Consider the following 13,193-nt stretch of genomic DNA (forward strand, 5'->3'; position numbering starts at 1 on the left):
TCTATGTAATACTATTGAAAATGGTCTGATGACAGACCGAAACGTTTGGTTTTATATATTATAATAAATATGGATTAATGTATGATCCTGCACAAAACTTAGCCTGTGTACGTGGATGAAGCCGTTTAATTATTATATTGTCGATATTTATAGTCCGCTCGGTCCAATGTTGTATTCAAAATCACTTTTCTGGTCATATATACACCATCTTAAGATTACATACAACCAATAAATTAAATAGCCATACGCCCATACAGTGTCTCAATATTATACTTAGAACGTTCTTCTGCAAGATCGAGCTATGAATATTGGCTTTTATTAATTAATGTGTTATCTCACGTACTTATCATATTTTGCAAGGTATTGTTCATCATTAATGGTTTATCATATATGTATATATGTATACACACGCCTGCGCATATATACATCTTTTATCAGAGATCCATTATTGGATAAATCAGAATACATGTATGTATATTCTAATCTAAATTCAATAATTAAAAATAAATATTAACCTTGTTACATCATGTGTCATTATATTTCACATATCGGTGATAACATAGAAAATTGAGCAACATTTATAATATAACATTGTATATATAGAAAATATATCTTTTTACAGAGAGAGAGAGAGAGAGAGAGAGAGAGAGAGAGAGAGAATTATTTCTGTATATATATTTATTACTAAACATTTATTACATTTCACCTAAATTGCAACTAAATTGCATTTTCTTCACATATAATGTAATGTGTTTTTTGTATGATTTGTAATATTGTTGGATACGTTAACTGGATGTAATGATTTTTGAAGTGACCATCCACATTGACTCGTCGACATAGATAACAGCTCAGCCACTTTTTGAGCATTTTGTATTCCTTCCAAAGACGATTTCTTAATCTATAATATTACAAAATAATCAACTATTATTATTATTATTTCGAACTCTTCTCTTTCTCTCTTCTCTTTTATATATAATAGAATATTTCTTCAATAAAATTTAAAAAAAGAAAGAAAAAAAAGAATATAAAAACACAAATGTCTCTTAAAAATTAATGCAAGTTATATGATATATTTGTTTTTGTAATTCGTACAAACTTTAATAACATAATTTAATCAAATATTACCACCTTTATATATATATATATATACATATATACAGGGTGTTTAGAAAATAATGGTAAATCTTTCTCATAGGGGTAAAATGGACTAAACTGAGAAGAAACCCTCTACCATTTTGCAATTTTTGCAATAGTTAACAAGATATTAATTGCTAAAAATTGCTAAAAATTGGTTTTCAATCATTTTTTATTCAAATACTATTAGCTTTACAGAAAAACTGCAAGAAATAAAAATTGTTTATTTTCTTCTTATAGAGCTCTAAGAATTTTTTAGAATTTTTTAATACCGTATTTTCTCACGTTGGTAAAAATAAGAAAATGCAGTACTAAAAAGTTGATAAAAAATTCTGAAAAAATTCTCAGAACTTTATGAGAAAAAAATTAATGATTTTTGTCTTTTGCAGTTTTTCTGTAAAGTTGATAGTATTTGAGCAAAAAATTATTCAAGACTAATATTTCGTAATTTTTAGTAATTAATATCTTGTTAACTATTGCGAAAATTGCAAAATGGTAGAGGACTTTTCGACTCAATTTAGTCCGCTCTATCTACACAAAAGTGATTGGCAAAAAAGGTCGGGACACCCTGTATACTCAAGGTATGTACAAATCGTGATGGTTAATTAAAATATTCACTAACTTCGTCAAATTTTCTTCTAACTTTATATCCTCTATATGTAGCTTGTATCATAGTAGCTGCTTCTTCTTCAGATTTAGCTGAATCGACATGATCTTCCATACAGCTTGATTTTTTCATTATTTTATTCTGTCGTTTCTTTATGGGAAATATAACATTTTGTTTCCAATGCTTACGATTATAATTTTTTTCTTGTCGATCTTCGTACCTTGATTTATCAATAACCTATAAACATTTTACATGTAATTTAAACATACATATACATATATATTGTTGCAAAATAAAGTCATTTTGCATACATGCAGTTGTATGTAATTACAATTATAACACTTTATTACTTAATATATCTTCTATTGCATTTTTCCATCTGTATATTCCTTTATATATTACATTAAACAAATATTACATGCATATTAGTCGCTGCACTTTTGTCGCACGCAATAACAGTAAAGTACAACATGTAAAATACTGAACGTAATGAAAGACTCAAGAATAAAAATAAAGCATAAGTCTTTGAATTAATCCTCACAACTTAATACATCACGTTCAATGCATTTCAACTCTAGTAAACAAGAAACATTTTTGGACATTGTAATAACGTTACAACTCAAGTAACGAGCAAATGTTATTTGTCAATTTGACATTAAAATGACGACAAATAACTACGTTAGCTTATTACATGGGTTCGTTGCTGCAATACTGCAGAATATTTTTAAATGTTTCTTATAAGAAACTATACTTACTGGGACTGTTTCATATTGTTGCAAAATATTGTATATATAGCAAAGTATTGTATATATTTCGAATATATCATTACCTTTTAAAATTTTTTAATGAAAAATAAAATTCTAACTTTTTCTTTTTTATGTTTTTGTTTCATTGTTCCTTAAAAAATTCTTTATATATTTCTTATATTTTTACAAGGTCTAAAGAAACATTTATACCGTCGGAATCTCATGCTGATGATGTTCATACATAGATTTTGTATTCTTTAAAAAATCCAAAGATTTTCTGGATAATTCACTTGCCTCGCAATATTTCGTATCACGAATGATAGGTTCATTTTTTTTATTTCCATCGTACTGCGTTTTGTTCTATGAATAAAAATGATATAGTATTATTCCAAGGTGTATAAAGAAGCTTAATTATAAATTACTGTAATTATATTGACATTCTTATTATTTTTTTTTAGTAAAAATATCTATCAAATATTCTTTTCATATAAAAATTAATTTGCAAAATTATATAACCAGTACTTATAAACATTGATTTGTATGTATTGACAAATATCTTTATTTATGATAGAATTTTTTAGATTTATAATTTAAAATTAAATAGTCATATTTTTTTTTAATTCTTTCTCACCGCTCTCATATTATTTTTGCCCATATTGCTGAGACAATTAGTTAGAATTTCAGGTGACAGCACCATGCCCGATGAAGTTGTAATTTTTGATACATATTTTTTCGGTTCTTGAGTTTGCATTGTGTTGTATTGTTCTAAAAATAAGATAATAGCATAGAATAAATATATCTCGATTAAAGTATAAAATAATATCTTAAGTTTATATAAATTTCTAAATATTATTAAATTTTTAAGAGAAAAAGGATTTGCCCTAAGAATTTATAAAAATATAAAAAATTATCTACAATTGCAAAATATATTTGCTATTATCAGTTACAAACTTTATAGTAATATTATCAGTCACTTACTTTATATATAACATTATTGTTATTATAATATTAATAATTTATACCTAAAAGATGTGAATCTATGCAACAACGATTTTTATTGCAATCTGCACGTATTCTCTCTAAAGATAATAGTGAGCTATCTTTAGGAGGAGAATTAGGAGGAATAGGTTTTGTTTGAATCTTTCTTGTTTTTAGTTCTGAGATGTTTGTTTTTTGATACTCTTCAAGATATAACAGAAATTCGCGATACGTAACATAATTCTAAAGCAAGAAGTACATTAACACAGATAATAAATTGTTTTATATTGTTAGCTATTTTAAATATAATTTGTAAAAAAACAACTGTCGAAAAATAATGTGATATACGTATTAAACGAAATATGATACTTGTCTAATAAAACTTAAATTACTTTGTCTTCTCCTGCCCAGTTACGATTAGTTGGTTCGCTAAGTCCAAGTAAATCAATCCAGTGATAGTAATCTTCAGTTTGATTACCATACCAATATTTTATAATAACAAATCTGTAAATTTTCATATTAATTATATATAGTTTACTCGTATATTAATTTCACATTTTATACATATAAATTGACAATTAAAACTTTTTAAATTAAAAATATAATTCATACGCGAGGCCATCATCCACCATTTTTTGTACTTCAGGATAAGACATCAATTCCATAAATTCAGGATTTTCAGGATTTCTTTTGACGTCTACTAATTGCCACGGAGCTATAAGACCAAATCTAACACATTTAAGTACTTCTAGCATATACCGTTTTCTTTCATTCCAATCATGCATTAACCATCTTACGGCAGACATTAAAACTTCCATTTCGCTACAAGAAAAAAAAATGTTTGATATATTATTTATTATTATAAAATTTATATTATCTGTTATGTAACTTTTTTTAATAAACCATTTCTTATTAAGCAATAAAATTTAAAAGTTCAACATTTTAAAAATAATTAAATTGTATAAGTCTCTTATAAAATTTTCTTATATATAAAATATATTTGATGACGATTATACTATAGACATCGATTATACCTATTAACGCAAATATAATTAGATTTTAGTAGTAAGCATAATTCGTCCACTGATAATTCCAAAAAATCTTTTGTGCTAACAAGCATCAAGAAAAATTTCATAATTCTCGGCACCATCAGTTCCATTACTGCAGTATTCCCGATTTTCTTTGCATCCAAATATAGTAAGAAAGCAGTATCCTCGGAGAAAAGTTCGTCATTGTCAATGAATGCCCAACATTGCTCTTCTAATTCTTTATAAAATACAATGTATATGTTTTTAATAAGAAATCCGTTTTATTATATTCTTTACATTACGCATGAATGTTTAGTTAAATTTCTTTTTAAATTTAAAGAACAAAAATACATTTTATTTTATATTAAAAATTTTAAATACGAGATAAATTCGCACCTTTGATACCCAGATACTGTGCAGCCATGAAAATTTCTAATATATTATCTCTTCGTAAAAGCTGATAACTTTCGTTGATTGGACTTATCATCCAGTCATAAATAATAGAAAAGGCCTTGGAAGTCACACTACTCTACATTGTGTGCATATAACAAATTATATTTTTAGAATTTTAAGCTAATTTTATTACTTCTTATTTTAATATGAAGACATTTATATAAAAATGCTTTGATATAAAAATTTTCTAAAATTAAAAAAAATTTTTTAAAAATGTTTTTTATGTAATATCTAATTGAATACAATTTAGATCTTACGCAAGATAAATCAATATTCTTGCAATTTTTCTCATCGAAAAATGTGCTGTAACTTTGCAGAACAAGGAGATGGCAATGAAATTCGTCGTGATCAATTCGGATAATACAGTCAGCATTCCTTGGCGCAACAAATAAAGAAATATTTGTTTTAATACAATTTAGTTTTTAAACTGTTGCTAATAAAACATATAGATACAATTTAAATTGATCTCTATTAAATCAAATTAAAGTTATTTATTTAAAACATTCAACATTTGCAATGTGATAGAAAGAGCTTTATTTAAGAAATTTACTTAAAATTCTCTCTCTTTTTTTTTCTTACTTATAGTTCGTGATGCGTATAGCTAATTCTTGATACAAATCACTCTTTTCTGGAAGAATTATATTATTCCAATCAATTAGTTGTTCATTCGTAAATCCCAATCTGTTTTCCAAAAAGAGGAAAATAGTAAAGTGTTAGAATAAAAAGACTTTAATTTTCAAAATTGTGATACCCACACAGCATACCCGTTTACTGCAACATTATGTTACTGTAATATTGCTAAATTGATCTGTGCTGTGTGGGTATAAATGTGTTCTCAATTTAATAATTTTTGCAATTGTCAAATTTAAGAAAACTAACGAGGCGAGTGGTATTTCGTTCATTGGAGGAAGTTGATGAGATGTTGATTGTACCGAATGATTTTGTTCCATTTCTGAATAAAACTTTGTGCTTGATTGCGTTCGTGATCTATAACCTCCTTCGATATGCGGTAATTTTTTCTGTGCCTGTTGTCGACCAAGTAATATTTTAAATCAGAGCTAGAATTTAGTTGCACATTTCGGCCGATTTTCAGCTTGTTGCCTGCCCCTCACTTCCACGCGCGCGTAGCCTAAATGCTGATCGGGTATTTTAGGGATTGGCATTTAGGGTGTGCACGGGTTGGTGAAGTGAGAGACAGGAACCAAGCTGAAAATCGATCAAAATGTGCAACTAAATCCCAGCTCTGTTTTAGACGATGTCAAAACAATAACTAGTAAACAACAAAGAGTTTCAGTTTTACCTGTAACTGATCAATTGTCGACGGCGTGATGCCAGGCGAGAGATCAATGTATCTTGTTCGATTCGGAGAGTCGAAAATGGATGTGCCAATGTTGTTACCCGATCGATTAAGCTCAGCCTTGATGTTTACTTTCGTGTGTCGCGGATCAGCAGCTAAAACGCTGAACTTCTTTGACTCGAATACAACCTAGAACGACTATGCTATGTCTGCTTCGAGACCGATATTTCTGAAGCGGTTTCATTATAACATTTGTTAAAACGAAATCTTTCTTACCTGATTCGGAATGATTTTGAGGTTACCACTGGATGTAGCTTGGAAGGGAAACACACGACTACGACTATCCGTTTCGTTCCCCTCATTCACGATGAACGTTGATTTAATGCTCGTTTTTTGGGGATAAATTTCTATCTGCTTCATCGGCAAACCTAGATTTGAACAAGAAGCTAATTGCTTTCTACCTTTTATCTCTGCTTTCCTACAAAGTCGTATTATATATTATATTTCCACACTATCTGATTCTATTATTTATCTACTCTCCAAATTATTTACTCTAAATGACAGTCCATAGGTTTCGAAGTGACGACTTCAACGAGCGAGCATTCCTTTTTCCGAGTTCTTTCTTGTGTAATACGTTTACGTGATCTTTGATTTGTTGCGTGTTTGTTGATATGACAAGTAAATGTTCTCGATTGCGGCCTGACAGGATCTTGGAAAAGCTTGGCTGTGCACTCCAAATCCTTATACTTGGAATTTATTTTTATCTGCCTTTTAAATGATGTCCACTTATTTTGTAGCGGAGATACAAATCTCTCTACTCGATTTGCGTGATAAATGTTTACATTTAAAAAAGGCTGTTGTCTTGATATATGATATCTTTTGGAAGTATTTTTTCGTCGACGTAGTGAATATCTCGGAGACAGAGTTTCCGGAGTCTCTATGATTTTTGCCCTTTTTCAACATATTTTTCAAGTAAAATTAACTTATATTATAGTTAAATATTTCCGTCTATTTTTTTGGTCAAAATTAAAAAAAAATCTTTTCTACTGTATTGATATCATTCATTTACTTACTTATCAGGTGACACAGAATTTATAACTTCCGATCGCGATACGTGCGAAGTTTTTACTATTTGATTGGATTTTGGAAGTTGCACTAGAGCGTTTGAAGAAGATGATGGAGGAATATTAAATCTACCATGATAAAGCACAATAACGCTGCTTTTACTGTTGCCTATGTGTAGAATATTACCATTACCAATCAATTTACTTCTGGATTGATTAAAAAATTCTATAATCTCTCTCTCTCTCTCTCTCCCCCTCCCTCCCTTCCCTTCTCCTTCTCTAAATTGATCTCTAAAGCTTCAACAATTAACTCACATTTCTTGCTGTTCTGTCGAATAGCCCTTACAATCCGTGGTGTAGTACTTTGCTGCCTGTTATCAACAAGATAAGCGATAAATACAGTATTAAAACTTGTGCCTCAAAACATTAAGCAACTATGAATAAAAATATATAATTAGTTTAACTTTTCAAATTACCAAATTTTTTCGTTAAATTTATTTTTCTGTTCAAATTTTTCACCATCACTCGACTGCTTTTCTTTGACAGTTATCCCTTGTGGCTACGCAAAACATTCGTCCACCAAAAATAATAATGTATCTTTAAATTCACACCTTAATATCAGAGAATAAATTTATACTAATCCAGAATTTCTTTAGAAGACGCTAAAAGTTAGATTTTTATAAATTTAAATGCATTAAAAATATATTACATCCTAGATGATTAAAATTAGATTTTAACTGACAATGTCCCTAATATCAACATACTTTTGATACAAAAAAGATTAATCCAAAGTATTCTATAATTTATAATTACTTCGTATTATACCTCATATTTTTACCTCATATCTTTTCAGACAGACATATGATGCAGAAGATTCAATATTTGAGATACGTTGTGGTGTAGCAACGTGGTCGACTTCTTCAGTAACTAAAATTTATCTCCACAAATAATATGAATGTAAAAAATGTATAATAATAAGTTTAAATAATTTTGTTTGAATAAAATTGTTTCATACAAAATATTTTTATTAAATATTATTTTATCTTTTTTTTGGTTCCCTTTTATTAATTATTTAAAATTTGTATATTTAGATTTTATTAACACTTACATCACTTACATAATTTTGTTTCGGTGAATCGACTATTAATAACTGGATCTTGATGTAATGATGTTGATGATAATTTGAGATTTGATTGATCGTTTTTTTCGTTTTTTGATAGTTGACAAGCAAGTCTCAATTTTTGATAAAATTGTGTTACTCTTGAAAGATACAAAATCAGTAATTATATAGTTTTTATAAATGTGTGTGTGTGTGTGTGTGTGTGTGTGTGTGTGTGTGTGTGGATTATGATTAAAGCAAATATTTCTTTGGATTTGGTAGATCAAGATCCGATGAAAAATCGTCTTCAGTAGAAGTATCAAACTGCTTCTGCATATTCAATTCAATATATTATATACGTATAAATATATAATATATAATATTTCTGTATAAACGATATTAAAACATCATCATGGTTAATTGTATTAAATTTGCGCTATACTCACATCATAACGCGCAAAGCTTCTTCGCATGATACGTGTCACGTTCAAGGTATAAGTCGCGGAATTCGCATAATAACGACGAAACGCTTCTTTTTCGTCCCTGTCACGTGAAGTAAAAAATAATAAAAATATAAATATTATATAAATTAATGCTGTGACATTTAAAATGTACGGGACATTTGCAAAAGTGCGCGTGTCTAGAAAGGCCTTAGATACATAACAGCTAACAGATGAATGAGATGAACAAGAGAATATCCCATTTCGTTTCCAAAATTTTTAAACTGCTTAATTTGAATCATGGTGGTGGAAGAATTATGGTAGTTTTTTCCACCACGATTCTTCCATCTGATTCGAATGGACTATACCTTAACCGTGACAGGTTTCGCGCGTTATATAACGTGAGTATAGTGCAAGTTTAATACAATTATTCATGTGATGACGTTTTAATCTTGTTTATACAGTTGGAGTATAATAATTAAGTTTGTTTTTTATTATTACACTGAAACTTTCCTTCATCTTACTTTCGCTAAATATCAAACATGTGTTTATCTCATTTTAAGTACAAAAAATTATAATTCAATTGTAAGCAGACTAAGAATATATATAATAACATTTTTTAATAATATTTTTATATTATAAGAACATTATATATAATTTACTATCTTTTTTATAAAGATATATTTTCTTTCTTGATTTCTAATATATTTAATATAAACACCCCTACACACACACACACACACACACACACACACACACACACACACACACACACACACACACACACACACACACACACACACAGAGAGCATGTTACAAATCATCTTAAATTTTTCAATTCTTTACTGTTAGAATAAATTAAAGCATTTCAAAAAGTTTAAAGAAGCAATTTCGAGAATATAAAGAAATATGGAATTTTCATTACTTATATTAAGTGAAAGAAAAAAATTGTTACAGACGAAAATTTATTTAAGGATAATAAGATCGAACACTATATCTTGTAATTAAAAGATATGATATTTGATCTGTTATACCAGTAGAAATGTTGAGGTCACGTGGAACAATGGGAAGTATTTCAAAGTAAAAGCTTAGACTGAAGAGACATGAAGCTTGTGTAGTTGTCGACAGTCTGACGATTAAACGGTGACTATAAGCGAGCAATTAAAATAATTTTACGATGATGCTGGACGAACGCTCACAGAGAGAATTATTAAAGGCAATTGGTGCATGCGAAAAGATGAAATGATGAAAGCTTCCTGCAGTTCTCTCTGAACATATTCTTCTTCTACAATTTTATTGATAAACGTGAAATGCAGTTCTTCGAAGGACGGAATTATAGGATCAATAAAATCCTCCTGTCGTGTGTTGGACAATGGCCATATCAAACGAACAGAAGTAGTAATGCTATTATTATCATTATAGTGTCTTTAGCTGGCACGCAATTTATCGCCAAGGTATGACAATGCAACGCGGTTGTTTACAATATACAATCATATGATTGTATATCGTAAACTTAACGACTGTTTGTTGATAAAGAGAATTTTATCAATCCTTTTTTTATAGAAACAAACCCAGCCAACATTATGTCCAAAATGCGGACATAAAACGTCTCGAAAGACGTCTTGTAATATGATGCTCAACATCTTCAAGACATCTTATGTCCACATTTTGTAACATTGTCTGGGAAAAATTATTTATTAAATAACTATATTTGTTCTGTATTCCATTATATTTTATATTGTATAATTTACAATTATATATTGTATAATTCAATACAATATTTAAATGCTATATGTATGCTTCATATTTATAATTTCATTGTTCAAGCACAGATATGTGGTTTATTCTCCATTGATAACATTGATTTGTTCATCGATTCTCTTTCACCATTGGTAGTCGATATAGGATGTGGAGTAAAATTAATCACTTGCATATTAAAAGCAACAGAGGTATGTAAACACGTTGCAATATATATTTAAATTCTAAAATATTTTCGACATATACATCCGCTTGCAGGCATATGACTCTTTTTAAAATTTATGAAATATACGAGAAAGAGCTAATTTACTTATACAATTAGATAATTATTATACAATAATTTAGCAATTAGAAATTACAATTTTTAGCTATAATAAAAATTTTTAATTTAAATCTTTTTTAAAATAAAATTTAATTACAGATAAGGGCACTTTTTGACCAAATACAATACGATTGGCAACTATTAATAACATCTTCTCAAATCAAGATACTTAATAATTACGCACAAAATGGACGAACATTTACGATTATATACGCGAGTAAGCATAATATGATGCGTGCTATAAAGAAAAAAATCCTATGAGATTTTTTTAAATTCCTTCTAAAAAATTATTTTTTGATATTATATAGTAACAGTAATATACACATCATATGTTTCTTTATTACAGTAAAATATATTTTAAGTTCTATAGTAAGAATTTAAATCAATGACTTTTATTTTGTGTAACAGAAATTAAGAATAAAGACTGATAAAAATGATTAAGAATACTTGAATCTTTAGGTGCTTTTTATTCTGCATTGGTGTTATTTATGTTAGTACCATTGCAATCATTGTTACTGGGTTCTTCTTCAAATGATACAACTCGATTATTATTACATCAAGTTGAGTATTATATCGATATGGAAAAATACTACTTGCCAATCTTAATTCACGGATACGTTACCGCTGTCATTTGTGTAAGCATAGCCATCGCAGCAGATACAATGTATGTAATAGTAGTACAGCATGTTTGCGGACTATTTATGATTATTGGGTAAGATAATCTTATAAAATACTCATTTTATTCTCATAATTTTTAAAACATATTTAATTAGTTGAGAGTTTATATTAATAACCCAGATAGCAACGTGTCTGTCTTGTTGCTGGCATGTTGCTTGCTAAGTATGTGTTGCTACCAGAATTGCAGCAATTGAAGCGACTCAGTTGCCAACAAATGAGGATCCTTATTTGTTGGCAACTTGATGCCTTCACGATATGATAACAAATTGAGTAGCAATTTGCTTACAAGTTTTAAATCAAAAGTCATCATCAAAATTCGTACTATTACCATCATGTTGCCATAACAATATGCAGCATACAATGCTGTCAAATTGCCGACAACGCAAGATAACATTGACGCAGCTATCTTGCTGTTAGCAATACTTATACACATTGTTGTCTGCATGCTGCTACAATGTCGATATATTCGAAATTGTTGAAGACAAATCTACGGCATGTTGTCAACATCATAAGCAATCACAGATTTGTGCGATTTTGCTGAGACACGCTTTGCTATCTGAAAAGTAGTTTTAAAACTTGTATATCAATTGCATCAGGCAACAACTGGAAAATATAGTAAAAGAGGATAATCTAGAAATAAATTTTAATCCATCTATAAGAGAGGATAAGCCGTATAAAAATATTGTAAGCAGCATTCATGCACACAAAAGAGCTTTAAGGTGCGCTATGATATATTGTTATTACAATAGATATTATGTAATTTATTTTACTATCACATATATATCTATCTGTACATACAGTTATTTATTTTTTTATAATAAATTATTATTTATATTGAATTTATATACAATTATCATCTATACAATAATGTATATATTATATATAGGTACTCAAGCAATATTGTATATTCATTGTACTCATATAATTATATGACATATATTCTTAGATAAATACACGTATACAAATACAGTTTAATTAAAATATTATGTTTTAATTTGCATGAAGATTTGCCAGTCTCACTGAAGCAGTATTTAGCCAAATGTTCCTTGTAGTAGCAGGTTTCAATATGCTTATTATAAGTATGACAGGTGTTACGGTACGTCAACTTAATCATTCGTCTTATAATAATGTTATTTCATGAATGAATATTAATGAATTAATATTAATGAATTACAATTTACATATTAATGAATTATTAATATGTAAAATTAACTACTTGATCATTGCTTCAAGATCTATCTTAATGTTATTAAAAAATGAAAGTACTTTAATAACTAATTTAATAATGTTAATTATAAAAAGATTTAAAATCAAAATATTACTTGTTCTTTTTTAATTATAATATTAAATCTTCTCAGGCAGTTTCAAATATGGACAAACCAGAAGAGTTTTTAAGGCAAATAACATTTTCATGTGCATTGTTAGTGCATCTATTTTTCGAGAGTTTTCAAGCGCAACGTCTAATCGACCATAGCACATATATTCATACTAGTTTGTATGTATTAAATTCAGTTTTGTATTTTAGAAAATCTTAAATGTACTTTTATAGAACACATCTAACATATTAATTATATATATATATATATATA

The 13,193-nt window shown here is 28.2% G+C and overlaps 2 protein-coding genes across 3 annotated transcripts; one reads left to right on the forward strand and one right to left on the reverse strand.

The window, feature by feature from the left end:
• Positions 1 to 669: 669 nt before the first annotated feature.
• LOC108759398 (uncharacterized) lies at positions 670 to 9,055 on the reverse strand. 2 transcript variants are annotated; one of them, XM_018504839.1, is made up of 22 exons: positions 8,853 to 9,055; positions 8,675 to 8,736; positions 8,425 to 8,567; positions 8,146 to 8,234; positions 7,784 to 7,866; positions 7,623 to 7,678; positions 7,317 to 7,476; positions 6,796 to 7,194; positions 6,520 to 6,721; positions 6,247 to 6,432; positions 5,826 to 5,971; positions 5,526 to 5,627; positions 5,204 to 5,321; positions 4,890 to 5,022; positions 4,500 to 4,731; positions 4,078 to 4,287; positions 3,858 to 3,969; positions 3,510 to 3,708; positions 3,119 to 3,252; positions 2,698 to 2,847; positions 1,757 to 1,978; positions 670 to 898 (listed from the first exon to the last, which is right to left on the reverse strand). In XM_018504839.1, exons 1-22 carry the CDS (start codon positions 8,877 to 8,879, stop codon positions 734 to 736), a joined length of 3,330 nt encoding a protein of 1,109 aa, XP_018360341.1. In that variant the 5' UTR covers positions 8,880 to 9,055; the 3' UTR covers positions 670 to 733. The 2 variants fall into 2 exon arrangements, with proteins under 2 accessions (XP_018360341.1, XP_018360340.1); XM_018504838.1 differs by having other exon boundaries at positions 7,784 to 7,868; positions 8,142 to 8,234.
• Positions 9,056 to 9,126: 71 nt separating this feature from the next.
• Positions 9,127 to 12,554, forward strand: LOC108759368 (uncharacterized). Its single transcript, XM_018504753.1, has 7 exons — positions 9,127 to 9,247; positions 9,884 to 10,300; positions 10,679 to 10,795; positions 11,026 to 11,143; positions 11,386 to 11,638; positions 12,201 to 12,323; positions 12,551 to 12,554. The coding sequence occupies exons 2-7, from the start codon at positions 10,157 to 10,159 to the stop codon at positions 12,552 to 12,554; spliced, it is 759 nt and encodes a 252-aa protein (XP_018360255.1). The 5' UTR covers positions 9,127 to 9,247; positions 9,884 to 10,156.
• The last annotated feature ends 639 nt before the right edge of the window (positions 12,555 to 13,193 follow it).

Source organism: Trachymyrmex cornetzi, unplaced genomic scaffold (genome assembly GCF_001594075.2).
Source record: "Trachymyrmex cornetzi isolate Tcor2-1 unplaced genomic scaffold, Tcor1.1 scaffold182, whole genome shotgun sequence".
Lineage (NCBI taxonomy): Eukaryota > Metazoa > Arthropoda > Insecta > Hymenoptera > Formicidae > Trachymyrmex > Trachymyrmex cornetzi.